The 27687-nt window shown below is 37.5% G+C and overlaps 8 protein-coding genes and 2 non-coding genes across 17 annotated transcripts; 4 read left to right on the forward strand and 6 right to left on the reverse strand.

Annotated features, from left to right (window-relative positions):
* The first annotated feature begins 354 nt into the window (after positions 1-354).
* LOC125215389 (ferritin-3, chloroplastic-like) lies at positions 355-2645 on the forward strand. The gene is made up of 8 exons (XM_048116792.1): positions 355-652; positions 1045-1128; positions 1219-1279; positions 1368-1455; positions 1769-1830; positions 1964-2029; positions 2109-2172; positions 2364-2645. Exons 1-8 carry the CDS (start codon positions 375-377, stop codon positions 2411-2413), a joined length of 753 nt encoding a protein of 250 aa, XP_047972749.1. The 5' UTR covers positions 355-374; the 3' UTR covers positions 2414-2645.
* Positions 2646-3059: 414 nt separating this feature from the next.
* On the reverse strand, positions 3060-5466 carry LOC125211562 (protein FLX-like 1). Of its 3 annotated transcripts, none has more exons than XM_048111418.1 (4): positions 4950-5465; positions 4442-4617; positions 4238-4320; positions 3060-3334 (listed from the first exon to the last, which is right to left on the reverse strand). In XM_048111418.1, exons 1-3 carry the CDS (start codon positions 5423-5425, stop codon positions 4238-4240), a joined length of 735 nt encoding a protein of 244 aa, XP_047967375.1. In that variant the 5' UTR covers positions 5426-5465; the 3' UTR covers positions 3060-3334. The 3 variants fall into 3 exon arrangements, with proteins under 3 accessions (XP_047967375.1, XP_047967374.1, XP_047967376.1); XM_048111417.1 differs by having other exon boundaries at positions 3060-3339; XM_048111419.1 differs by lacking the exon at positions 3060-3334 and adding an exon at positions 3894-4094 and having other exon boundaries at positions 4950-5466.
* Positions 5467-5904: 438 nt separating this feature from the next.
* LOC125214053 (mitoferrin-like) lies at positions 5905-8347 on the forward strand. 2 transcript variants are annotated; one of them, XM_048114915.1, is made up of 3 exons: positions 5905-5962; positions 6078-6904; positions 7739-8347. In XM_048114915.1, exons 2-3 carry the CDS (start codon positions 6125-6127, stop codon positions 7952-7954), a joined length of 996 nt encoding a protein of 331 aa, XP_047970872.1. In that variant the 5' UTR covers positions 5905-5962; positions 6078-6124; the 3' UTR covers positions 7955-8347. The 2 variants fall into 2 exon arrangements, with proteins under 2 accessions (XP_047970872.1, XP_047970871.1); XM_048114914.1 differs by having other exon boundaries at positions 5908-6904.
* Positions 8322-10236, reverse strand: LOC125214054 (probable protein phosphatase 2C 1). Of its 3 annotated transcripts, none has more exons than XM_048114916.1 (10): positions 10019-10230; positions 9868-9925; positions 9721-9800; positions 9560-9641; positions 9413-9483; positions 9244-9323; positions 9065-9162; positions 8849-8972; positions 8689-8771; positions 8322-8614 (listed from the first exon to the last, which is right to left on the reverse strand). In XM_048114916.1, the coding sequence occupies exons 1-10, from the start codon at positions 10150-10152 to the stop codon at positions 8504-8506; spliced, it is 921 nt and encodes a 306-aa protein (XP_047970873.1). In that variant the 5' UTR covers positions 10153-10230; the 3' UTR covers positions 8322-8503. The 3 variants fall into 3 exon arrangements, 2 of the variants coding, with proteins under 2 accessions (XP_047970873.1, XP_047970874.1); XR_007175053.1 differs by having other exon boundaries at positions 8544-8614; positions 8689-8766; positions 10019-10236; XM_048114917.1 differs by lacking the exons at positions 9413-9483; positions 9868-9925; positions 10019-10230 and having other exon boundaries at positions 9721-9756.
* A 595-nt stretch (positions 10237-10831) lies between these two features.
* LOC125216987 (shewanella-like protein phosphatase 1) lies at positions 10832-14645 on the reverse strand. 2 transcript variants are annotated; one of them, XM_048118790.1, is made up of 10 exons: positions 14332-14645; positions 13851-13951; positions 13627-13740; positions 13234-13446; positions 12908-13040; positions 12667-12833; positions 12291-12379; positions 11723-11792; positions 11252-11338; positions 10832-11166 (listed from the first exon to the last, which is right to left on the reverse strand). In XM_048118790.1, exons 1-9 carry the CDS (start codon positions 14507-14509, stop codon positions 11252-11254), a joined length of 1152 nt encoding a protein of 383 aa, XP_047974747.1. In that variant the 5' UTR covers positions 14510-14645; the 3' UTR covers positions 10832-11166. The 2 variants fall into 2 exon arrangements, with proteins under 2 accessions (XP_047974747.1, XP_047974746.1); XM_048118789.1 differs by having other exon boundaries at positions 12908-13043; positions 14332-14640.
* Positions 14646-15172: 527 nt separating this feature from the next.
* Positions 15173-18344, reverse strand: LOC125215769 (serine/arginine-rich SC35-like splicing factor SCL30A). The gene is made up of 6 exons (XM_048117305.1): positions 18236-18344; positions 17152-17329; positions 16961-17038; positions 16054-16218; positions 15770-15901; positions 15173-15644 (listed from the first exon to the last, which is right to left on the reverse strand). The coding sequence occupies exons 2-6, from the start codon at positions 17307-17309 to the stop codon at positions 15350-15352; spliced, it is 828 nt and encodes a 275-aa protein (XP_047973262.1). The 5' UTR covers positions 17310-17329; positions 18236-18344; the 3' UTR covers positions 15173-15349.
* On the reverse strand, positions 17569-17645 carry LOC125217222. The gene has a single exon (XR_007175640.1). It is a non-coding gene; the product is annotated as a small nucleolar RNA Z102/R77 (small nucleolar RNA).
* Positions 17709-17785, reverse strand: LOC125217223. The gene has a single exon (XR_007175641.1). It is a non-coding gene; the product is annotated as a small nucleolar RNA Z102/R77 (small nucleolar RNA).
* An 892-nt stretch (positions 18345-19236) lies between the features above and the next one.
* Positions 19237-21801, forward strand: LOC125211255 (transcription initiation factor TFIID subunit 7-like). Of its 2 annotated transcripts, XM_048110983.1 has the most exons (7): positions 19237-19377; positions 19728-19786; positions 19889-20070; positions 20171-20304; positions 20395-20514; positions 20708-20777; positions 21323-21801. In XM_048110983.1, exons 3-7 carry the CDS (start codon positions 19956-19958, stop codon positions 21484-21486), a joined length of 603 nt encoding a protein of 200 aa, XP_047966940.1. In that variant the 5' UTR covers positions 19237-19377; positions 19728-19786; positions 19889-19955; the 3' UTR covers positions 21487-21801. The 2 variants fall into 2 exon arrangements, with proteins under 2 accessions (XP_047966940.1, XP_047966939.1); XM_048110982.1 differs by lacking the exon at positions 19728-19786.
* A 1148-nt stretch (positions 21802-22949) lies between these two features.
* LOC125212524 (IQ domain-containing protein IQM2-like) lies at positions 22950-25693 on the forward strand. Its single transcript, XM_048112721.1, has 8 exons — positions 22950-23070; positions 23394-23872; positions 23962-24027; positions 24123-24211; positions 24309-24399; positions 24513-24743; positions 24823-24924; positions 25020-25693. Exons 2-8 carry the CDS (start codon positions 23429-23431, stop codon positions 25479-25481), a joined length of 1485 nt encoding a protein of 494 aa, XP_047968678.1. The 5' UTR covers positions 22950-23070; positions 23394-23428; the 3' UTR covers positions 25482-25693.
* The last annotated feature ends 1994 nt before the right edge of the window (positions 25694-27687 follow it).

The raw sequence follows: 27687 nt of genomic DNA on the forward strand, positions 1-27687 counted from the left end.
AAGAAAAATAAGTGGAAAAAATTATTGGAATGTGAGAATTGCGATATTGATGTACTTAATAGAAAAAGAAATAAATGTGTCTTGTAATTCCAAATGAGATAGTATTATTATAGAAGCTAATACTATTAATTAAATATCAAGAAATTAAATTAGTTGAATACATTAAAAAAATGAATCAGTTTCCTTTCCTATATATTCTCCTTTGGAGAGTATATATAGTTCCACGTGACAGGCACACGCCCTTCATCATCCCCCAATCAAGGCCGTCCACGTGTCCCAAATCCAACGGTTAGCCATTTGTTCCTTAATAAAATAAGAATAAGCCAACTCAGAACTCACAAATTTACCTCCAGATTTGGGTACACGAACCAAGTATGTTGCTCACAGCGGCCAATTCACTGCTTCAGCCTCTCGCTCCTCGCCTCCTCCACGGCGGCGGAGCCGGAGATCTGCCTCTGTGTAGCCGGAGAGCTGGCTGTCTGGTCATGAACGCCTCCACTGAAGCTAACAATCCGGCGATTGTGACCGCGGTTTTCGAGCCGTTCGAGGAAGTGAAGAAGGAACTCCTTCTCGTCCCCACCGTTCCACACGCCTCCCTTGCTCGCCATGTCTACTCTGACCGCTGCGAAGCCGCTATCAACGATCAGATCAAGTACATTTTAATTTTTTCTTCGTGTTTCTCTTTCCCGCCCACTTTTATTTTTCGTACGTATAGATATCCCTAATTTTATGCGTCTGTATGTATATAATTTTTACGCATCATGTTTGTGCTTGTTACTGCGCCGAGTGCTGTAAATCCAGATGTTTAGAACTATTAGATAATCGTGCATTATACATTTGGTTTGTATGTGGATCTGACTAATTTTTTGAAGTGTTTTAGTATACTTCTCTTTAAATTTTAGTAGATCTGCGAAGCTAATCATTTATATGTACTCTTCTCTTTTTTCATGGAATGCTAATCCTTTTGTAAAATGAATACGATTAATAGACAATATTACCAATTACCAAGCTAATTTTTGCCTGATCGGTTTTGTTGAATGGCAGTGTGGAATATAATGTATCTTACGTGTATCACGCAATGTATGCCTACTTCGACAGAGACAACGTGGCTCTTAAGGGGATTGCCAAGTAATTTTCTCAAATCCTAGACATGTTTCTCTCATGTGCTTTGTGAACTTTTTGTACATCAAATTGTCACAAGTTCTTTACCATGGCTAGGTTTTTTAAAGAAGCCAGTGTAGAAGAAAGGGAACATGCAGAGAAGTTTATGGAATATCAGGTGCTTTTTCAGTGTATCTACAAGATTGCTTAATCCATTTCAGCTTTCATCCAATTCCTAGCGTCTCACTTTCTCTATCTTTGTACAGAATAAGAGAGGTGGCAAAGTTAAGTTGCAGGGGATGATGACGCCGATCTCTGACTATGATCACCTCGACAAAGGAGATGCATTGTATGGTAGGTTGAGCAGATCTCTGTTTTAAGCATCTACCTAAATTGCGTGATAATAATGACTTGAGCTTTGCTTGCATCAGCAATCAAAATCTAGTTTATGATAACGCTTCAGCCTAAATGGTTATTGTCACTGAGCTGAAGCTTACTATTCATGTTGTGCAGAAAAAAAAAAGCAGAGTTCCCTGTTTGTATATTCTGAAATGATCTGTTTACTTATCATGTCTTAAATCCATACTAATAGGAACGATGCTATCATATCACATCTAGTTTACAACCCATGATGGTTCTGACTTGCTTCCATTTTCAATATTTTCAGCAATGGAGCTCGCTCTATCTCTGGAAAAGTTGACAAATGAAAAGCTTCTGAATTTACACAAGGTACATCATCTCATTTGTCCTCATAATCTGAATTGCTATATCTTTGGCTATGGCTGCTGCTTGCCAAAATGTTTGCTCGTGCTATTTATCCACGGAGCTGCAAGTTTATGTCTTTTTCTGAAACAATGTGCAGGTGGCTGATGAGAACAACGACGTCCAGCTTGCAGATTTTGTGGAGAGTGAGTTTTTGGGCGAGCAGGTGACTCAATACTTTTCAGTACATGGTTAGGAAATTCAACTTTATAATTTGGTTAATGTCTAATAGCTGCGATGTTTAGGTTGAGTCCATCAAGAAGATATCTGAATACGTTGCTCAGTTGAGAAGGGTTGGCGCAGGCCATGGTACAGTAACATTATATGCCTGTTTTATTTACATTATAGTACTATATAAAGTGATAAATGTTGACCACTATTTGTGACTTGTGAGCAATACTCGTTTAATTCATGTTTAGCATAACATTTTTCTCTCTATGTATATATGGTAGTATAATCTTATTACTTTTTTTCTCATTGTGTTTGATCATTGTTTCCAGGTGTTTGGAACTTTAATCAGATGCTTCTAGCTGGCGCTACGGCAGTTTGACTTGGAACTTTAATAGGAATGGAAAAGTTGAGCAAGTTTTTGCATCGAAATTACCCAATCTAACAAATTGATGGAGACTTGTGAAATGACGCCGCGGTTGATTCTGTTTTTCTAGTATAAACATGCTTTCTTATGAATCTCTCTGTGTTCGCGTACCTTCATTTTCCTTCCCCTTTTATACGGTCTAAAATTCTCAATATGTGAAGCATGTCAAAGTTGTGTTTCTTGCTCATTATTTTTACAAAAATAAAAATAAATTAATAATTTGTTTAGAACAAATAATCATTTAAAACATCAAATTTTGGTAAATTATGACTAGTCCCATAAAATTTTGTTTATTTCAATTGTTTAATGGGTTCTAATTTGTTAGGTAACTAAAGAATCCCATGTGGACATAACATCTAATGATCAAATCGATATTATTTAATTAAAATTAAATTTTTTTTCTCTTATATGTTAGTATAATAATTTGACTAAATTGCATGATTAAACACCAAAGTTAGGGACATAACTGTACCTGCTTCAAGGCTTTAGGAGGAAAAACAATCACGACCTCAGAACATTTTCAATTATTCAGCTTTTTCTCATATGTTAATTACATTTCATTATAAATAAACTTCATCGTTATATTTTAGTCGGTTAGTACTAAACCCCCAAAAAATACTATGGAGTATACTAAATGATAATGTTGATAGAAGTACATTCCCTACAAACTAAAGTTCCAAGTGTCTCGAGTGTCAAATGAGCTCTTTTAAGTAGCATCATTTTATCTGGCTTCCTGGTTTTAGTGCACTTCTTGGTGGTACCAAGCAATCACGGCATGCTGTTGAGCCCTCCAAATTTGCATGGTGGCTTAGATACAACACTGCTACCTTTGCATATTGAACTGACCATGAGGAATGAGAGGCCCTCCACATAAGTCTTACCTTGTTCAATAAATTAAACAAAGGCATTGTTAGTAATTGCCAATAACAGCTATAGAAAACATCCACACCAAAAAAATCGTATATTTTGACATGTTAACTACAACTGCAATGTACTTGCCATATCATTATTGTTGTAATAACCATTAGTAATATAGCCCAAATGAGAAAAAAGTTAAATGCTGATATTTGCGAAAAGACAAGAGTTTGTGTCTAACTTTTCCCAAATAGGCACATGCACAACATTTTTGTTGATTCAGAAAAACAGCGTCCTGGGTGAGAAAGCAATTGTATATGCAATACTAATTCTAATCCCAAGACAAAAATTGCCACAAATAGGTGTAATTTTGAAAAGAAAGAAGTATAAACAAGCTTCAAACTGCAGCAGAAAGCAGTCCAATATTAGAACAGGAGATTTACATATATATTGTGATAATGAGAAAAAATCATTTATATAACTCATATGAAATTCTCAGACACTAGTTCTTATGACCATTGTGGTTTCATTTCTAGTGTTTCACTACTAATATAAAAAAAATCAACGCTATGTTCCATTCCTCTACTCAAAATTTTGCACTATCAAGTTATCTTGTACTCCTAAAATTTCTTCTTTTTTTCTTAGTCGCCATTTATTACAAAATTTGTATTATTCTCCAACATTAAAGCATCATCGTCATCCACTTATTTCTTCCACCTTCTCTTTTTTCTTTCACAACAAACCAACCTGTTTATTACTCCTTTATGGGTGCTATCAGGCACTGGAAATACCAACACAAGGGCAGTTATTTATAATGAGTTTATAAAGTAGCATTAAACCATCATGCTACTGTCAAAGCAGGATGAAAATGAGACCTTTTGGTTTGATTCCATTCAAACTTAAATTACAGGAGATAAGCCAAACCTAATGGACATCATGATGATCAGCTAAGGAGTTTTCGCAAATTCCAGATTGAAGAGAACACTGGTGAATGGTGTATCCAGGACCTGAAAGACACACAAAAAAAAAACAATCTTAGTGTAGTTATGGTTTTTGTCAATATGCAATAGAAAATAAACCAACAAGCTCCATGTGGCAAGAAGAGGAGCACAATCCTGTAGGATTTACCTGAGTTGGCAGCTGCACCTGCACCTACAATGGCTGCCATAGCTCTCCTCTCGGCATTTGCAAGTTCAGAACGCAATTTTTCTGACTCACGAGCCATGGATATCAGGCGCTTCTCCATTACTTCACTAAGCTCACAGTGAGTGGACTGCATATTCCTTTCATATTCAACTGCAGCCCTTCATACATTTACAAATGAAAATAAACATTATGGAGTTATTATCAACACTGAAAAGTGAAAATTGACCTTCAAGCAATTAATTACAATCAGAAGCACTGATACAGTTGAAGGATTTTTCTAAATTGCAATATTTCCTGTAGTGGTTAAAATTATAATCATCACAGTGGAATTAGAAAGCAACAGTAACAATCATGCATTTATATGAGTAATTGATTCTAACAACAATTCAAACATTTAAACGCGTACAATTTGGCTGTTAGTAAATCAAATTCATCTGATATCACAGAGAGTTTTCTGAAAATCCAAATACAAAGATGCATTGTTGCATACCTTCCTTTGCCAACTTCTGTATGCAACGCCTCAATGTCAGCTTTGAGCTCAGAGAATTCATGCTGCTCAGGATGAAAGGTTGCTAAATCCTCTTGAATTTCCTTCAATTTCTCCGATAATTGATCGCGCTCGGCCCTGAGGTCCTTAATTTCAGCCCTAACCCAATCCAATTCGGCGGAGCGAGGCCCGGCCTCCATTTCGAGGGAGCTCTCGTAGACCTCTCGCACGTGCGCATCCCGCTCGTCCTTGATGGCAGAGAGGCGGTGGAGGTCCTGCCGGGCGGCGGCGACATCCTGCTTGAGCGCCACGTGGGAGGCAGCAAGGCGATGATTGTCGAGAAGGAGGGATTGGATCTCCCTGCTCCGGGCGGCGATGCGGTCTTCGATTAGACGGATGTCGGTCGGAGTGAGGCGGCGAGGGGGGCGGAGGTCGGTGGTGATTTCGTCCACGTGGCGGTGGTGATTTTCTCCCGCCATGCTGTGACAAACACTAGGATGAGTAGTTTTTTTTCTACCACTGAAAATAAATATACTTATTCAATAAATATTCTCTATTCTGTTTGTTTTTCTTTACTTATTTGTATTATCTTGACACTGTTGTATTTAGAGATACTATTTTATCATATCTTTGCATTTTATATTGATATCTTTTACTTGTATCGACAGGGTTATACAAGGAAAATATACTGTAATTGGTAATAGATAATCTTAAAATGCGGAAAGATTATCACATTCAAATTTAGTTCAATAGTATAAAAGTATTTCAAATATTACCAAACAGGCTTAATTGTTATTTGTTATGCAATAAACCAATATTGTTATTGTAGATGTTCTTCTAAATGAGATAATTCAAAATAAAAATCGGTTATTTGATTATAAAGATTAATCTGTGTATTTAATAAATAAAAGTATTATCTTTCAAAATACTGGTAGTAGATAAATCACGTCTTTGGAGAGAGAGAAAAAGACAAAATCAGTGCGGCGAATTTTCCAGCACCCAATTGCTAATTTGCAGTAAAGATTGAATTTTGATATTCATCAGTATCTAGATTGCTTCGATTTTACAAATTACTACCATTAATTGGAAGTTGGAACCCTAGTTTTGAACTTTCCGTTTCCAATTTCACAGATTGATCAATTGTTGAACCCTAATTCCGCACTCCGATCCCTTCCTCCATGGCCACAGACGCCTCTCCGAAATTCCAGCAAGCGGAGCTGATCCCCTTGCCACCGCAGCCCGATTACAGCCCGGCAATCGCCGCCGTGGAGCATGACGGGCTCCGATTCTGGCAGTACATGATCGCCGGCTCCGTCGCCGGCATGGTGGAGCACATGGCGATGTTCCCCGTCGACACCATCAAAACCCAAATGCAAGCCCTAGGCTCCTGCCCCATCCGGTCCGCCAGCGTCAATCAAGCCGTGCAGTCGATTCTGAAGGCCGACGGCGCCAGAGGCCTCTACCGCGGGATCGGCGCCATGGCGCTCGGCGCGGGGCCCGCGCACGCGGCCTACTTCTCCGTCTACGAGATATGCAAGAAGAGCTTCTCCGGCGGCGATCCGGACAACCACGCGGCGCACGCGGCCGCGGGCATATGCGCCACCGTCGCCAGCGACGCGGTGCTCACGCCGATGGATATGGTGAAGCAGAGGCTGCAGCTGGGCAGCAGTCCGTACAAGGGGGTTTTGGATTGCGTCACGAGAGTGATGAGGCAGGATGGGTTTAGGGCGTTTTACGCCTCTTATTGGACTACGGTGCTGATGAATGCGCCTTTCACGGCGGTGCATTTCGCGGCGTATGAGGCCGCGAAAAGGGGTTTGACGGAGGTCTCAAATTCGCCGGAGAGTTTAAGTGAGGAAACGTTGGTGGTCCATGCTACAGCTGGCGCGGCAGCTGGGGCAATGGCTGCCGCCTTGACCACTCCCCTTGATGTTGTCAAGACTCAATTGCAGTGCCAGGTACTTGAGTTTATTTATTTGTTTTCTTATGTAAATGAGCTCCTTTTGTTGTAACTTAAACATGTACAAGTTCAAATTGTTGTATAGAGTATGATATATAATGGTGACTGGTTCACAGTCATGGACTTGGGTTTACATAGAAAATTAATTGTTCAGTCTTGGGTGGGTGGGTAGGGCTATTCATTGCCTTGTTGTGGGATATGTTGGATGGAGGGAAGAGGTTTGTGGGGGGGAGAAGGGCTACTTTGATATAGTGTGGGTGAAATATGGTATTCAAGGGTGGTGTTAATGAGCATTTAGGAGATGCTTGTGACCATTGCTCTGTCCATTTGAGTGGTGTTTTTGAAGGGGATATGTGCCTATTGCCTAATCTGTTGTTTTAATCACTACAGAAAGTTATCTTTATTTGTGTTTCCTTATCTTTCTTGTTTAAATGACATTGCTTCAACATATCTTGTCTCATTTATCATGATCTTGTTTGTTCTTTACGTATTCACGATCTGTCCATTTGAGTGGTGTTTTTTAAGGGCATATGTGCCTAATGCCTAATCTGTTGTGTTCATCACTACAGAAAGTTGCTGTCTTTATTTGTTTTTCCTTATCTTTCTTGTTTAAATCGAAGTTGCTTCAACATATCCTGTCTCGTTTATCATTATCTTGTTTGTTCTTTACGTATTCACAATCTTTCTGGTTAAACTTCATACTATTACAAACCTATAAAAGCTTTTATATTTGTAAGAACTGAAAGGTGATGGTGTTTATTAGTTTTGTTAGTGTAAGGAATCTCTGTGTGCGACTCTTTAAGCTACAGATTAATCAACTGGGGTGATGCAGGGTGTCTGTGGATGTGATAGATTTGCTAGTGGTTCAATCGGGGATGTTTTTCGAACAATAATAAAGAAAGATGGATACAGAGGTCTTATGAGAGGATGGATGCCCAGAATGCTCTTCCATGCTCCAGCTGCTGCAATTTGCTGGTCTACGTATGAAGCAGCAAAATCCTTCTTCCAAGATTCAAACAATGGCAACAACATTAACAATGTGACTTAGAAAGCAGAGGCAATGCAGCTTTTCAGTTTGTTGTATCAGAAGCATACGAGCATGCTCAAGCAAGCTAGTTGGATAAGCACCTTATGTCAGCGATTTGATTTATACAGAAGCGAGGAGACAAGCCCTCATACCGGAGCATTTTACTCATATTTAGTATAGAAGTTGTTATCCGTTCCAATAATCTGGCGAAAGTAGGATCATTTTTACCCCATTATTTATTTCGTTGATTGTCACACGGACCTGTACTTTACGAATAGCAGGGCCTTGTGGAGCTTATGATATACCCATGTACTCTAATTGCACCAGAAAATTTTGATATAGGTCACAAAATGGATCTTTGTTGCTTTGTTACTTGTCACTACACATGTTGAAATTGGATATTGGTTTTTTGAATTGATTTTTTGTTCTTGCAATTCTGGGTTTTTAAGTTTCTTCCAAATGAAATCATCATGTATATATATTCCCCTAACAATCAATCAATACCAAGAATTTCTGTAGACATGCATCAGTCCAATGAAACAAGGTTAATGCAAGTGCTCTCTCTCTCTCTCATGAGCTCAATGAGCTCTCCACTTGCCCAATGATCACAGTGATATCATCAAGCTTCCCACCTGTTAACTTCATCCCCATGAATTTCTTCCACCAAGGAACATCAAAACCCTGCTCAAAAGCATCACATATTCTTATCAAGAACATAGGCAAAATGGGATCAAGTGGGGAAGTGAAGAACTCACCCGGGCTCGAGCCTCTTGGGAATAAGGAGAGTCAAAGCTCGAATCCTTCGAATGGCTATGAGCAAGATTAGCCAATGCCTTTGCTACATACCGACTACACCCAGTGAGAAGAGTATGGAAGAACCAGAATTAACAAGTCTTGACTAGATACAGAATATACCAGCATCAGCAACATTATCACATGAGTCCACAACTTCAAGAATTTCTGTGTCATAAACATTGTCGAATAGCCCATCCGACCCCATCACGACCGTATCCTCTTCCATCAGCTCCACAGTCATCACCTGCATTTTTCCACCACAACACAAACAATGGCTTCACCATCTAAAATGGATGGAATTATGCTGTATTCAACTGGAACTGAATAATTTAGCACCGTTGCATCTAGGAATGTCTGACCAGCAGCCTCCGAACTCAGCTGAAATGGGCAGTCGAAATAGTGTTCTTGTGGAGATGTAGAAAATACTACTTGACCTATTATAACCATATGTTAAGATCAATCACACACACAAAATCTGAAATGAGAAACAAGTAAAGACATCCCAACGGCATCACCTCTCCGTATGATTCTCACACCGCAATCCCCTACATTCGCCATCTTCAATATCCCATTCCTTTCAAGCATAGCAACAACTCTAACAGAGGCATGTGAAAACGCAAGTAGTTGTCAAAATTCAAGGCCATAAACAACCATTAACACTAAATATGAAGCAAAAGAACCTACGTAGTGGCAGAGCCAATGGAAGTGGTAGCAGCATGTGCTTTCCTAATCAAACTTCTTGGCTCATAGTTAACCTAACAACAGACCATTTCATGTCTTTTTCTTCACTCACAAACTAGAAAATGTGAAAGACAAACAAGAAATCAATACCTCTTCATCTTCCACTAAGCTAGAAGCGTGAGCCATCAACTCACGAGAGAAAAGAGCTGGATTCACATCTTTTTCAGCCCAACTGCCAAGATCAAACACACACTATTTATTAAGTACTAACATAAGTTGTTGAGATTAAAGAAATGCCAAAGCCCAGTTACCCAGAAACGCCGTCAGCAACGGCAATGACTCCGCCGCGGTGGTTGCTGACAAAGAAGGCGTCTTCTCCGCCTTTCTCAACCTGCAAGAATTAAATAAAAAAGCAATCTTGGTAGCGAGGAGAGTGAATAGAGAGAAAAAAATGGTACCTTGTCGGGATGGGGAATGAGGTGGGTTCCAACACTCAAGCACACGCCTGCTTCTGAGCTACATGAATATGTCTCACAAGAAAAAATAAATTGGGCTTCAGGAACATAGAAGGCGTGATTTTGAAATGGGATTACGGAAGAAATTGTTTACCCAACAAGATTGGAGAGAGATGATGCAGTGCAAAGAAGAGTCTTGGGTTTGTAAATAGAGGAGATTGATGGATTGAGTCGGTTTGCCGAGTAAACGACAGTGCTGAAAGGCCTCAAAGCTGCTGGACTTGCCATCTCTCTCACTCTCTTTCTCTCCACAAGTGAATGAGATCAACTGGTATCAGTTTCTCTTCACAGAAGGAGGACTTCACGCTCCTCATTCGTCCACGTCAAAACAGACTTAAGTTGAAATCTACGTAGTAACGAACAAAGCAACTTAAAAGAGATTAAATCATCTTTAATCCTAAATACTACTCCTAAAAACAAATACAGTAATACTTATGAATTTATAAATGAAGTTCAAAAATTAAATAAAAATAATGTCTTGTCTAAAGTTCTAATACATAAAAATAAATTCACAAAACATTATACTCCATTCAATAATGATCTTTTTCGTCCTCCTTTCAAACTTGATTGTTAATGCAACTCATATCATCAAAGTTGCTACTGCTGTGTTTAATTTTTTTTTAAATAAATAAATAAATGGTTGAATTGCTGGCCAATTTTTTTATTTGTAGTACTAATACTACAAAACATTCACAGGTAACAAAAAAATGTCAATTGTATTCTTAATGTAAGATCTAATATTTGACATGAACTTCGAAGGAAGGGCATTATTCAAATGAATTTGAAAATTCAATCGGAATGATCATGTTGTTATCGTGTATCCTTAAAGCCATCTGATCCGAACCACATACACTGATAAAACTTATAGACCGTTTCAAAAGTAATTCCATGTAGATAACAGTACTACTCGACCAAAGCTGGAGTGAATTCTCCACATAATGATAATATACTCCCTATAAATATGGGAACTTCCATTCAAGTAGTAATACTAGAAAATAATCAACTCTTTATATACAGTGAAGTTTCTCAATGCCACTAATATGTACAGTACATGTATGTATATAGCTGTCTGTGTATATAAGGTGCACAAGACAATGCCTTTAAGGAGGCTCTGACCAGTATATGTTCAATGCATCTGCGGTTAACATCACAAACTCTGGAGATCTTCAGGTGGACTTGAACACGAAAAGTGAAGGGAGAGCAGAACAGATAATAACAATGGATGAAGGCAGCATAAGATATCTGGAAAAAAAAAGTAGGGAGTTGTTCAAAGTTTGTATGGAGATAGGATAATGGGAAAGAAGCATGATTGGATATAGGTTATTACCTAGATATAATCAACTACTTGGAGCTCACTGTATCTATCTCGTCTGCTCGTGATTGGCCTTGCTTTACCTTCTCTTATTTCTAAAACCTGCTCAAAATAAATCAGATCTCATCAGCTATTCTCTATACATCAGAGTATTATTCAGAAAGCTTGAAACAATGTCTCTCATAGTAATACAACAGAGTTCAGAAATATCTCTATCTCACACAGTAACTACACTAGTTATTGTATCAGCAAAAGAATCGAAAACTAGTCAAAATACCACAATGAAGATAGGGTTTCAGGAGTTATCTTTCTTTTTCTTTTTAGATTGAGATCATATGCTCTCATTTTGCAAATATTTCTCGGAGCTCATAAGCTTAACCAAACTTCGTATACATATATATAGGGAGATGTTTAAATTACTACTATCCTTCTTACTGTTAGTACAGTGCTATTAATATCCAGGAAATTGAGTGAAGTAAGATTTACCTCAGGTCTTGAGTCAAGGACCCCACTTGACATTCCCACGTCAACTCGCCAAATGCTACAGTTGAATTCACTGCAGGGTGACCAAACTCGTTCAATTGCTATACAATCAGTCCCAATACAGGCACATCATTTTCAACATGAGATGCATAGATTTTCAACACGATGTAGATTTCATATAAAACCCTATCGCACACATGCTTCTCTTCTACTCCAAACATGAGATGCATAGATTTTCAACACAATGTTTGCTCATGTTGTAGTAATAAACAGCATCTCAGTGCTTTAACGGGAGTGTTACGTCGAAGACTAAGGCTGATGAAAACTTCATTAACATTTAAGGGTTACGGCACACAGACACTATTTTTCTAGGGATATATTTAAAAAGATAGCTATGATGGTTATATAAAGACAGTACAGAAGATATGGTCAAGAGCACAGGAGAGAAGCGGGTAGTTTAAGACAACGGTGAATCTGGTGCACCAAATTCATCCAATCAACATTTAAAGGGATAAATGTTTAGTATTCATAAGTAAAACTGTAAAATAAAACAAAGTTCAAGTATCCTTACCAGTTTACTCCTGTACTTTGTGGCGTATGTCCCACCACCATTCCTTTGGCACCTATTGCTTGAAGTGTATCACGAAGAATATATTGGATCTGTTAAGAGATAAATTAAGTACTCTTAGCTGCTTCCAAGGTGTACTTGTTTACAAAAATAAACTACTCCAATTAGCAAGCAATCAGTTAACGTGTGTGCAGTATACTAGGACTCTTATCATTTGAATACAAATAAAATACAAGATCGGAAAATGTAAACGGTGCCACATCTAAAAAATGAAGCCTAGAGCTTCCACATTTGAACTAGAGTGGTACCACCAGGTCCACCCACCACACCATAAAAATTGTACGACCCTATCAAATATATAAACAGTACAATCACAAACCTGATTGATCTGATAATCTTCCAGATCTGACGTGTCTCTGGAGTACAAACGACTCCACACTACACTATCATAGCCTCTGGTGGCAATAAATGGGGGATGATCATCCATGCCAAGGTCTTTCATCCAGTGTGATACTTCTCTATTCATTCTCTCTATGCCATATTCAACTGCAGCAAAACAGAACGAGGAAGGCTGGTAACATAACTCTACAAGTTGCAGAGATTAAGTTTATAGTAATTACCATGATGAGGAAGAAGGCCTCCATGACAGAATACCCAGTCATTGACTTTGAGAACAACAGCATGGTGCGCCAATTCAAATGCCAACGGGCCACCTGGTCTTAGGAGGTATGATCTCGCAATGACTCCTTTCTGCTGCTGTCCTAATAGCCAGATGATAGGGTTAGAAATAATATCAGGATGCAGTGGCCTAACGATTCTGACAATAATCAATTTTGAAATCATTATAATCATAGCCATCAACAGCCAAGTTACTAGAATCATTTTGACATACTAAAATTTCTCAAATTCAATATATTCAAAAGTACAATCACAATACATAAATTACCTTTACCAAATTCCAGGGACCCCAATGATTCTTTGGCACATCACGCTCTTCCCTCCACCTCCTTGATACACTGGACCAACCAACAAACGCTTCTTCCCAGTTATGGTTGCAGATTTCCAAATATTCCAGGAAGGCGGCACACTCATCGAATCCCCCTGAATCTACATATCTAAAATCACCTTCCACATTCATGGTTTCATGATTTCCATTAACCTATAAGAAGAAAACATAATTGTATCACTCATGATTTTATCCTTATTCGTGTGTTAGAAAGGACAAAGGAAAACAAAAATACTAGAATAACAAGGTTGATGTAATTGACCCTGCTCGTTGTATTTACAACTATCGATGAAAATCAAGATTAAACATACATGTAGGTAGCATAGGATATACCTGGAAAACTGCACCCCCATTAGCTTTTGCCTGGATATCTAGTGACTTTAGTAAGGACAATATTGCAATTTCATCTTCGCCCCTATCAAGTATATCTCCAACCTGAACTAATACCTGCTCATGAATACTAATGTCAAAAATCCTGAAGAGGCATTAGATTTATGTTACTGAAAAATATTTGCATGAGTTGCTCCTAAAACAGAATTTTATAAAGATATGCATACCGTTTGTCCACCAACCCATAAGTTTTGGCCATCAGAACTCAAGACACCAGCCATCTGAAGAGCATGCTTAGCTTTATCAAGATCTCCATGCAAGTCCCCAACTGCTTGACCACACAGTAAAGAGCAGAAGAAAACAGACACATTAAGACAATGACACTTTTTGTTTAGCACAAAATGTTACCCAGCACAGTTTGTTCTCCAAATGAGAAATAAATACTTGATTGATGCTAGTCACAGTTGCAATAATATGGATAGCTTATTCAAACTGGGGCCATCATACAAACTGCCTTAAAAAAAAAAGAATACTTCATCTCTACAAACATGCCAGAATCTGTCTCAGAGCACAACTGGAGCTCAAAGACAACTATTTGATGGTTCAAAATTTTATACTGTGATTTAAGTTTAGCAGTAGTTCCTTGTAAACATCATAATCCCAATTGATTGAATTGGAAGAGTAGAAAGAAAAATTGAGAAATTATACCCGCAACTATTCGGCGACCGGGAGCGGAGACGAAAGTGGGCGGATCACCATCGACGACGATCGGCTTTAAGGTGGGTGTGGTTTGGCTGAAACTGTGAGGAGTTGAAGCACAGCAAAGTAGGGGCTTGCGGCGAAGCGTTTGCAGAGGAAGGAAACAGCCGAGAGCAACGGAAGCCATTCAAATCTCCATAGATTTGCGAATACTTGTTGGCGTTTGTGGATATGTTTGTGGGTGCGACACTTGAAAGTGAGTCGTCCACTCGTTTTGCCACCAAGTTTCCATTTTTCCACCACAAATTTTGTACGATACCCCACCCAATACAGATACACATTCAAATTTGGTTTCTTGGCCACTTTCTCGTGACTACGGACGGAATTCCCAAAGATGGAGTAAGTTTTATTATTTATATTTAAATCATTTAAAAGTACATTATCTCAATGCTGAAATTTGTCACGGAAGGCGCCATGAGCTTGTTCCTTGAATGTAGAAATGTACTCTATATGAAATATAATTGTGTTAATGTTGATGAAAAGCGATGAGGTCATATTCTTTATTGTTCTGATCCCACGAGTAAAACGGATATATCCTTAACCCAACTCTATTACTCCCTAGAAAACTATATGGCCATTTGTCCTCGACTATTGGGTTCGGTTCCACGCCACTACTAGTGTTTCTGCTTGAGCAAGGACGCACCACTTGCAATCATAAAGTTGCCAGCATAAAGTTTCCATCTTTAAAAGTCTATTTAACGAGACATGTTAAGCCTTCTTCATTTCTATTATGTACTCAAAAGTAAACATTTTTGTTTTGTTAGAAAAGCGAATATAATGAAATACCAAATTAATGAAAACACCGAATCAAACTGAATACTCATAATGTCAAATATTCCAAGCACCATAAAGGACAAGACATAATCAGACTACTGGAAGTTTGGGATAAAACAAAGCCAACCTAGTTAGTTTAGATGATCTAGTAACACAAGGTGCAAAATATTACAAGAGGCGAGAGCAGCACAGCTCATTGGCTAGGAGACCTATCCCTCACAGGTCCAGTTGGATAATCTGCAGGGTAAGGGCTCCTGCTTCTGCTACGACTGGGGCTTCGAGCAGGAGGAGCTCTAACCGGAGAATGGCCACGACCTTGACCAGGACTCTGGCTGCGGCTTCTCGATCCAAATGGAGACCGCTCTCTCACTGGACTTCCACTGTGTTTCCTTGCTCCATCATAGGGTGGGGGGGACTGATCCCGTGGTGCTGGAGAGCGTGAGTATGACCTCTCTCTACCGTACCTCTTCTCATGAGGGGAAATAGACCTGCAGATATTTATAATTTTTCAGTATAGGTCAGCAGACAAAGCAAGTAGAGAAGAGCTCAAGTTGACTGAAGAGATGGATGGCGACAGCAGACAAGGGATGCTTTACAAATGAGGACATCCAACCTTGAATATCTTCTCTTAGGAGAGTAGTACTCACGGCCCCGAGGAGGTGGTGAACGGGAGGAATAACGGGGAGAACGGGAATAGCGAGGAGGTGATCTCCTCCTATCATAAACACGACTGCTTCCTCTACTACTGAAAGAAGAAAATAAATAATGAAATATGTTAACAAATGTCCTGTCCAAGCAACCATGCTGTGAAATATAATGACAAATCCAATAACATACTGATTTCCATGCTTTCGAAATACTAGTAAGTAAAATAAGGAGTTTAATGCAGATAAATACCTTCCCCTTTCTCGGGATCTCATTTCAGTTGGCTTTTTCCTGTTTTCCTCTGCAAAAACAACAGTCAATTCCCGACCTTGCAAAATCTGTCCATCCATGTGATATTTAGCATCTGCAGCATCAGCAGGGTCCACGAATTGAACAAAACCAAATCCTCTAGGATCACTGCAGTCAAGAAGTGACAATTAAAGAAATAGTAAGTCAAAAGTTGCATATTAATCATCCAAAATGCATTCTCCAATATCATGCACTACATTTTATCTCCCAAACCCAGAACAATCATACAGCTTTAGTGATGATTATAGCTATTAAATACATCCTATAACAAAATTCAATAGAAAAATGATGCAACAATATCAACTAAATTACAGAAGTTAGATGATAATGCAGTTAGTGGGGGCTACCTTATATTTTCTACAATTCACAAACCTCAAATAGCTAAAAAATAATTCCAATAATATGGAATGCCATCATAAGCGCATAAACAAGCACTTGGCAGCTGACCTTGGTAAGGACAATATAAGATGACTTGAAATTCTTCAAGACTTGTAATCTTGATATCTTCTCATTGTATTCAACAACAATCCTTCCAACCTTCATTACCAATTATAACACCTTCAATTCCTTAAAACTTGATTGACGTCAAGAGACCTCTTACTATTAGAATGTACAACAGAACTCTTACTACTTGACTGATGTCTTCATAACTCTTACTTCACTGCTAAATCTCAAATGGCTTGATAAAATATTCAATTCTAAAAGAAAAACACTAATAGAGGATTTAAAAGAAAAAAGCTACTGATGACAATCACGCAAAAAAAGTGCGCTTGATTTCGTAATATTATATGAAGAGAGATACAGAATGGCAATAAAGATATAGAATGTCATGCCAGTCTATCAAGCTCACCCAGTGTAGTAGTCCCTAGGCAGATAAATGTCTTTAACCGGGCCAAATTGTCCAAATGGCCTCCGCAAGTCTTCTGGCCTGCAAAAAGAAATTGAGGATTAAGAATTCGACATTCTCTTTCTTTAATGCTTGAGGTGAACTTGTTCTCGGGTGAAGGTAAAACTGAACAATGAAAAGTACAACAAACTAACCTGCAGTCATGGCGAAGGTTGCGCACTAAAAGACTGGTTGGAGCATCATCTCTATCTCTTCCTCCTCTACCATAGCGTCCCCCTCCTCCTCTTGGGGGGCTCCTTTCTCTCCTACCATATCCTCTTGGTGGTGAAGGTGTGTAACTCCTTCCCCTCATTTGGTCAAGTAACACAAAAACTGTATTGAGAAGTGTTTAGAGACAATTAATGTTGGGAGATAAAACAAAGAGAGAAGGGAAGGAGCAAGTTGATGTGATCAAAATATTCTTAATCATGTGTTCAAATTAACAAAAAAATGATAACTTAACAAAAAGGAAAATTGAAAATGAAATTCATACAATAAGAGAAACACATGATATGTTTCAAATCAAAAAAAATTGCACACCAAAGAAAAACGATTAAATTTCTAATTGGAAAGAATGATCAGCTAGAGCTAATACATGATAAATAGCCATCACATCAGCTATCAAACAATTGTAATCATCATTTCATTCTCCAAAAACCAAAAAACAAAATAGACATTGTAAACAATAAACTGAGCACAATAATATTGGCAAGAATGATCAGCTAGAGCTAATACATGATAAGTGGCTATCATAACAGCTATCAATATATTATAATCTTCATACCATTCTTCGATAGCCAATATAAGAAAACAAAACAGTAATAACTTCTCCTCGAGACACACAGGTGAGGAATCAATATACACTTTGCAATATCACAAACACCTTCAAAAAAATTTAGTAAAAACGCCCAACTACCAGAACAATTAGACGCACGAAGCATCTGAAAAACCAACAGAGCGGAGGAAAAAAATAGGAACCCTAACACCCAAAAGCAACGTATTGAATCAGAGATATTAGGAGCATCATGGCAAAAAGGGCGCTTACGGTAAGCTAAAAACAAGATCCAAGATACTTATTTCAAAAAATAAAAACCTAATTCCAATAACAAGCCTTTCTCTAATTCAAAATCAGAAATCATAAATTCAATCGTACAATTGAGTGAACTCATTCTAGTAAAAATTGGATCCGAACGTGTAACAATGTACGTAGGTAACACGAATCAGACGAGAGGAGATTACCTTCGAGCAAGAAAAAAACTGAATTTGGGAGAGGGAGAGAGTGGCGGACGAAGTAAGTAGGGAGCAAGGGTTAGGGCAAGGGGAATTTAAATGCAGAAATCGGCCCCAGATTATGACGTCACCAATTATTTGCCCTATTTCACTAATTAGGAAATAATGGATTGGACTAAAAAAATTATCTAATTTAAAATGGTACCATGACCATTAAAATAAATTAAATTTTGACCTAAATTTACATAAATATGACCATTATAAATTAAATTTTGTGATTTAATATTATGTTTTAATTGAAATTTCATAGCATTAACATTTAATCAAGAATCGAGATTTAAATAGCTACTCCCTCTGTCTAACAAAGATTGTCCCATTTTTCCATTTTCCTTCATCCCATAAAATTTGTCTCATTTAACTTTTTACCATTTTTTATAGTGGACCTCATATTCTACCAACTTATTTCTATTCATATTTTATTATAAAATTAATACTTTAAAAGTTCTTTAAAAATAGGATTCACATCACACTATTTTTTTTAACTCACCTTTTATTACATTTCTTAAAACTCGTGTCATATTGTGAGACTATCTTATGGGACGGAAGGAGTACTATTTTTAAAAAATTTGTATGTAATAGAAGTTGGAGATTACTCGAAATCAATGAACTCCAACACATTTTTAATTAATAAACTTCAAATTTGACCTAATTTTATTCAAAACAGGTTTTATGTAAAGTGGACAATCAAAGTTTATTTGACGATAAATTTATTAATTCTTCACAAAATAATTTACCTTATCAGCTGAACAAAATATTTGATTTATAATCAAAGTAAAATAAAAAGTTTTTTTAGTTTTTGTTTTTAGAATTTTTTGTCAATGTGAGTTTTTTTCTTTTAAATCTCGAATTGATTCGATGTGGTATGCAGTAAATCTTAAAATTTGAATTTAATATATGGATATTATTTTATATTTAAATAACACATTATTTCAATTGTAATTCACAATTTCTAATCCCACACTCACGCTTGCTGCCGTCGTCTTCAAATCGGGCGCCACCTTCCACCGCCGGCGGTCATATTTTCCGACGTAGCTTCAGCCGTGCTATCTTTAACCTTGACAGCAAACACCGTGTTCATTTCAATTTCACAGGTTTTCCAAAACTTCTTTCAATTTATTTGTTCATTTTATGTGGGAATCGAAGCTATTATCATTTACGGCATTAATATAGACAATCATGATATGAAGTAGTTTTCATCTTTTTGTCCTATTCGTTAGTCTATTTGTTTGTTCTTTCGTTTATAATTTCGATCAGATATGCAGATGGCTTGTTTGTGCGTCTTTAACAATTGAAATAATTGAGTCTTATCTTGTTCATAGAGATAGCTCTACGCAATTGGGGTTTTATGTTGGTTAATTTGCATTTGATTATAAATTGTTTGGATTTTTGGATGATTTGGTTAGTTTTGGATTCATTATTAAAAATTGGATTTTCGAATTAGGCAAAAATGCGAATCATTGCCCAAATGTTGTTCCTGATGACTAAAGCCGAATAATTGAGGTCGTTTTATGCTGGTTATATGGGAAGACGTTTTTGCCTAATATTGGAGATAGGTAAAAAGTGCAGGCAGATTTATATGTTTCTTTATGTTGCTATTCTCAGATGTTGGGATTTCTCTGAATTGGAAGTATTGTTTGGGAATTTTTGAGAAACAAGTAAGGTAAAGGATATGGAAGAGCAGTTTATACTGCGAGTGCCACCAGCTGTAGCCGAAAGAATTGAGCGGCTCTTAAATGATTCATCTGCTTCTTCTGAGGATAAGAACTTGGATATGGTGTTTTCTGGTATAATATACAGATTTCTATTTTTGAACCTTTTATCAAGTTTGTTTGGTGACTGCTTAGTTTCCAACAAGTTTTTCTGCCCATGTTATTTTTACTGCAGAGGATGGAAGGACCGGTACCTTTGTTATAGGCAATGACCACTTCTCTTCATCCCTCTTGGATCTTCCCTCTGTTGTAGAGTCTTACAAGACTTACGATGACAACGTTTTGATTAAAACTGCAGACATCGGTCAAGTAGGCTGTTTGTAGAAACTAAGTGTTTGAATTGTTCAAGATAGCTGTTTTAGGTGCCGTATGCCTTGCTAACTTTTTGGGGTAGTGCAGATGATAATGGTGAGAGAGGAGAGTGATGGTGTCCCGGAGGCAGTTGAGTATAGACATGGACTCACTCCACCCATGAGGGATGCTCGCAGACGGAGATTTCGTCGCGAGCCAGATTTAAACGTATAATAAGCTACTTGAATCGTTAATTCTATTTCTTTGCTACCCCCTTAAACAGGAAACACATTATGTTACTAGCCTCTACATCATAAGTAACTTGTCTATGCTAATCAGCCTATGCGTGATTTTATTTGATAAATTTGTGAAGCTGATACTTTCTGAAGGAACAAACTGATCATGCCATGTCTTCTTTCAGCCTGAGGTTGTCCGTCGTGTAGAGAGAGATTTGCAGAACATCATGGCTGGTGGAACAGCTGAGAATATTGATATCCTTTTATCTTGCTAACTCTTTGCAATTTTCATACATATATGCACTATCCTTTTCTGCCAGTAGCAACTATAGCTGTTCTGTAGAAGTTAGTGACAATAATTTAGCAGATGTAGATATATTGTGAAAGAATATACAACAACAGTCTTGGTCATTTAGCTTCAGTAGATTTGAACTTCTCTATAAGATCTTTTTCATCTATGGTTCTGCTACCATCACTATAATACAAAACTTTATTGGTAATTAATATCAACCAGCCTTGAAGGGTTTATGATGGAGATCAAGTCAAGTTAGAGATCTCCATTATCTCTTTAAGAAATAAATAATTTTAGGACAGTTTCAACCATAGGCCTCTTCGAAGGATTGTTCTTCTTTAAGTTTTAATTCCAGTTCTCATCTTCCATTTTCCTCCTGTCTTCTCTGATTTGTGTTGAACTGCATACTCCATGTCAGTAATTGTGAACAAAGTTTTTCCATTGCTATATGTTGATGGTTAGTGGTTACTACATGGTGTGTTGTGAATATTCCTTGACTGAGTGGTACGTGTTGAAATGGTTGAGCCCGGGGAATATGGTGATGAAGCTGCTCGCAATGCGAGTAAGAAAGTGGCATCTGCACCTTTAGCAAAGCCTGATGCGCCTGAAGCAGGAACGGCTGGTGGGGAGCCTGATGGGAGTGATACTGATGAGACTGATGATTCGATGTGAGCCAAAGCCTGAAAGTCTGGATACATGAATGGAGAATATGCCATTGACCTATATTGAATTGGTGAAGGGATAAATTGTGTCAGCTATGTCTCCTATGCAGAATCTTGGTCTCCAACTTCTGTGCCGACTCCTCCAACACAAGGTTCTAATCAGTGCTTCATTGTGTATGTCTAAGTTACTTTGTGGAGATTTATTTCGCTGTTTCTGACAGTTTCAGGTAGTCTGTCACCTGACAATCTTGTTTTTTTTGATGAGAAATTGAGAATGTTTATTTTACTCTTATGTAACTGAAGTGGTCGTGCAATTTGTTTTTTATCCTATTGTGAAGTGAGTAGTTAATTCCTGAGGTTGAGGTTAAAGGTCTCGGGTTAGAGTGGCACACTCGGGCCTGCACCGCCTGCCCCACCCAGCACCCTCCCCCGTCACCCGTTCAAGTCAACATCTGAAACAATCATATGTAAAATTACATTAATAATAACTAAAAATAGTGAATATCTCATTAATCTCGCGTAGATTTCCTAATTTTCTCCAACGATAATATAGAGAAACAGAAACTAATAATTAGTTACTGGTTCAATTTAATCAAGAATTTTATTTCATGTACTATTATCTGAATTGGGACACAAATTCATCGAAATCGCACTCGTTTCTTTTCTCACCTTTGTGATAATCTATTTTTAAGTCAATTCGACGGACACCTTCGCGAAAAGTTGATGGAAATTTCCTAATACTTTTCTTTGAAATTTATTCTGAATTTAAATTTGTTATCCAAATTTTACATGCATATCCCCTAGCCATTTATTAAAAGCAAATGCATCATTACCTAACCAAGTCAATATAATTGGTCCCCAAGTTAAATTGCAGACTTAGTTATCATCCACATTTTCTAATCAAGATCCTTGTGGAGTAAGTTATAGAGATTATTATTGGTTTATTTACTTAACTAAATCAAGAAAAGGGTCGCATTACTCTTTTTATGGATCGATTAATTTTTCACTAAGGTTGAACTGGAAATTAGTTTGAACTTTGAAATGTCTCAATCAATTAACTCCATATTTGTAATAAAATATTTTTTCATATTCTCACGAATATCAAAATAAAACAAATACTACGATTTTAAATTATTGGAAATCTTTGTAATAATAGAGTATACTAGGAAATCCTTTCCTTATTTCCACGTGCTCTCTCTCTCTCTCTCTCTCTCTCTCTCTCTCACACACACACACACACACACACACACACACACACACACACACACACACACACACACACACACACACACACACACACACACACACACACACACACACACACACACACACACACACACACACACACACACACACACACACACACACACACACACACACACACACACACACACACACACACACAAGCCACCGCAGCCTCTGTGTCAAACTCGCTTCCTATATAACTTTATAAGCTTACATAAATATGTAAATATCAAACCAAGAAAGGGCTACAGTAACATTTCATTCAAAGAATTTACGCCTAGTCACAACTACCTCTCAAATCTCTCTCTTTCCCCCAAGCTTGCTCCTTGCCAAATCCTCTTGCATTGAGGTATAAAGATTCCGCCTTTTCATCTCTTTCTTCACATGGGCTTTGATATTTGATTGTTTCACATGGATTGTGTCCCATTTCATTGCGTTTCTTGAACTTTTTTGCTTGATTGGTGGTGTGTAAAGGTATTTTTTTTTTGAATCTCTGCAGTTAGATGCTTTAGGCTCTACTATGTCTATGTCTGAAATGTGTGTGTGAATAGTGATTATTGCTCTCCTGCAAATTGTTTCCAACTTGTTTATTTCTGGTGTAATGCAGCATAACCTATACCAATCCAAAATTCCAAACAAATAAACCTTGTTTCTGTTTTCATTCATTTGCAGAAGAAAGCAAGTGTTGTTGGCTGTTTTGGAATTGCATGGATGTATGTCGTTCCATCCCTCCCACGGTTAACTGTGACTTAGCCAACTCTTTCCAATCCATCACTGCAAATCTTATTAACAATGACAAGATTAATAAGCCTAGTATTGAGTCCATCAGTCTCCAACACATACAAGTTGAGTGTGATGACTGCAAATGTATGTTTGATGAAGATGATAATATGGTGAGCCCTATGGCTGGATCATCGATGGGGAGAATCCCACATTCTCCGAAACACGAGGCAGCTATAAAGTTGCAGAAGGTTTACAAGAGTTTCAGAACCAGGAGAAAGTTAGCTGATTGTGCAGTTCTCATTGAGCAGAGATGGTGGAAGCTGCTAGACTTTGCAGAGCTCAAGCATAGCTCCGTTTCCTTCTTCGATATAGACAGGCGCGAGACTGCCATCTCGCGTTGGTCAAGGGCTCGAACGAGGGCTGCAAAGGTATAATTCGAGTTGAATTGTGACACACTGATTACAAACATGGCTCTGATTAAGTGCCTAACAATGTTCATATTTGGCCTAATCTGCAGGTTGGAAAGGGGCTGTCCAAGAATGGAAAAGCTCAGAAACTTGCTTTGCAGCATTGGCTTGAAGCTGTAAATAAATCCACCACTTTTTGAACTTTTGTTTTAGTAATTCTTGATTTGATTGGGAAGTTATACTGATTTTGATTGAATTTGGTTTCAAACAGATTGATCCACGGCACCGTTATGGCCACAATCTCCATATCTATTATGTTAAATGGCTGAATTCACAAAGCAGAGAGCCCTTCTTTTATTGGTGAGCATCTTTGAACTTTTACATATGTTTATCTTGCTCCCAAGAAGATGTGATTTATATATCTTACTGTACTAACTAGTTACTTGAAATTATGTAGGCTAGATATAGGAGAAGGGAAAGACATAAATCTTGTCGAGAAGTGCCCTCGTTCGAAGCTTCATCAGCAGTGCATCAAGTATCTTGGCATGGTATGTCTATTAGTCCTTGATCACTTCAGATTTCTGCAATAAGCAGTACATAACCAAATTTAGTCTTTGAGAGGATTTGCGTTCTAAATTTCGCTGTGTTTTTGGCATGATAGATGGAACGGAAGGCGTATGAAGTTGTGATTGAGGGTGGGAGGCTCTTGTACAAGCAGACGGGGGAGCCCCTCAACACCACCAGGGTTTGTAAGTGGATTTTTGTCCTCAGCACGTCGAGGACATTGTATGTTGGGAAGAAAAGGAAGGGAACATTCCAACACTCGAGTTTCTTGGCTGGCGGTGCTACACTTGCTGCAGGGAGGATAGTGGCCAAAAACGGAGTCTTGAAGGTACACTAATTCACAATTATGTGTTTTATGAATGTGACTTATGACATTAAACTAATTAATTTACTGAAATTTTCAACAGGCAGTGTGGCCTCACAGTGGTCATTACAAACCAACACCAGAAAATTTCCAAAACTTCATATCATTTCTCAGGGAGAACAATGTTGATCTCAGTGATGTCAAGGTATGAAGAACTACCAACCCCTTTCATGTCTGTTTGATGTCGCGAACTAATCAAGATTCGTGTTTCTAACAATACGTTCGCCTCACTGCTTGCAGCTTGACTCCACCGATGAACAAGAAGACAGCCTATACAATGCATCTTCATCAACATCATCACATAAACCTCAGTATGCAGAAGAAAGCACCACCGGTCAAGGCTTCAGTGCCCTCGAGATACCTTGCAAGGACAGCTTGTTCGAGAAGCTGATGACTGAAAACCAAAGATCAAGCTCTGATGAATCTCCAACCGAAGAGGAGAGCAAGTCTTTCCAACTGGGAAAGCAGCTATCTTGGAACTGGAGCACCGGGGCAGGCCCTCGGATTGGCTGCGTGAGAGACTACCCTTGGCGCCTCCAAGAACGCGCCTTGGAAGACGTAAAGCTCTCTCCACGAAGCATCAAACGCCTGAGTTCAGACTCCCCGTTTCCATCTGAATCGCAGCGAGCAGACTGCATTCTCTCTTGCAGGACTAGTGCTCATTCAAAAACACAGTCTTCACCACTGCATTCACTTTGCTAGTTATAGAAGGATAGTGCATTAGTGTTGATTCTTTGATTTAAGCCATGATTTATTTATTTTTTCACAATTTTGGTTAATCATGTACATAATTTTTGTTCTTCAAATATAGTATAGAAACACTAGAACAAGGATGTAGGTTGTATATATGTAGTATATATATTTTGACAATGTAACTAATATATGATCAAAGGAAAATGTGATTCTTTCTCCAATTGCATCCCATTCTACCTCTGTCCGTTGCAAAATTTTAAGGCATCATGTGGTTAGTATGACTATAATTTTGAGACCAATGTCGAGGTTTATTCCGTTAGTACATGTCATGTGTATATTTATGACGGACTTGTGGGACCGGCTTCCAAATCGGCCGTTCATCATAAATTTGAACAAGCTCTAGGGATAACTACTACCACCAAATTTCCAGCAGTTTGTGTTAAGTTGACTCCTTTTGCTTTAGTTTTTTTTTTCTTCAAAGTCAACTCTAGCTTCGTGTTTGACAAATGTTGTGTGAATTAGATGTACAAGTTTCTGTCATTTTTTAATCGTTCATATAATTTGTAGACAATGTCCTAGTATAATCTCACAAATTTTCAAGAAAGTGGTGCGTTTCTTGCCACAATATTATAAAGAGTTTAATAATAAAAAGTATAATACGGAAAACACACGCTTTGGAAGTACTAGTAGTTAAAATTAAGAAGTTGATATACCGGTTGAAGAAGGGGTCCAAACCATGGATGATCTCAATCACTTCAAGAAAATTATTTCATCAAATAATAGTACTATAGTAGTATGCATTAAACAATTGTTTTGTTTCAGGACTTACAGTCACAAATTTGGGAGTGTGTGGCATGTTCAAAATTTCAAATTAGGTGTCAATTTTAATATAAATCGTACCAATCGTTTTAAAAACCCATCCGTATTTTTTATCCTCAATTAATAGAGAAGCTTCTAAAATGGAAAGCAAAAGACCAAGTCAATCTGATGTATAAATACCAAAAACAAGGTGAGTCATAGAAAAAATAATTTTTTTCCCGAAAAATTGAAAGAAATAAATATTGATTAGCTGGTCAATTTTTTGTTTGAATCAAGGGAAATGAGGAGCAAGAATTAATGCAGGTTTATCCACCAGGATTCTCATACCAAACTAATTAATTACTTTAAGAAATTCACTTTATAAAGGAAAACAGTATTCACTTAAAATGTTATTACTATTATTGTTTACATCAACATGCACAGTCTGTAGAAGTTCTACATGAGCTGTGATGCGATGATAATCCATACATAAGACGTGCAAAAATACAGATATAAACATTAATACTATACAAAAATAGCTACTTAGTTTGTTACCAAATGCTAAGGCAAGAAAAATGCCCAAAATTTATGGCTGTGAGTATTTTAAACTATAATTAAATCGCACCACATTTTTATAAATTTTTTAAAGGGAAAAACTAAAATTAATGTATAGCTTAATTACATGCTTGGTCGTTTAACAAAAATATCCCAAACTTTGAAATAACATTGATAATCACAATAAAGTACACGCGGGGTATTTTTTGTTGGTATTAATTAGATGGTCTTTATGGAGTGCGTATTATTTTGTGATTAACAATAGTTTATGATATAACATGTAATTTATCTTAAGAAAAACTGTGATAACTACTAGCTACTACTAATATATTTTAATTAATACAAAAGTTAATTAATGTTAGAAAAATGCCAGGTTGTATTGTCACTTAAATCCAAATACAAGGACAGTAGCAAGTACAGACACAAAATCGAATATAGACTACTATATCCCTTCAAGATCTGCAATCATAACGTATTCTACGTAATAATTTAAGTTCATGAATGTCTAGTTCTCATGATTATTGCTAAGGGTTTTTCACGAACAACCCTGCATTTTTTTATTTTTTTTATTAACATTAGAAAGGCTTATTTTACTTGGAACGTATTAAAAAAATTGCATGATTGCTCCATGCCTTTTTTTTATATGATTGCATTACATCCCAATCATTCATCCATTTTCTTGAGTATAGTTTCCATTTACTCTTTATATTCATATGCTATATCTCTCTAAAGGAATGGCCATGTGAATCATGTTTTCTTGTGTATATTCATGAATCTGCATCATCCTTTTGGTTAAGGTTAAGCGACAATTAGTTTGATGTGAATTAAAGCAGCACAATGAATCTTAGGTTTGTGAGGACAA

The sequence above is a fragment of the Salvia hispanica genome, chromosome 3 (assembly GCF_023119035.1).
Source record: "Salvia hispanica cultivar TCC Black 2014 chromosome 3, UniMelb_Shisp_WGS_1.0, whole genome shotgun sequence".
Taxonomy (NCBI): Eukaryota; Viridiplantae; Streptophyta; class Magnoliopsida; order Lamiales; family Lamiaceae; genus Salvia; species Salvia hispanica.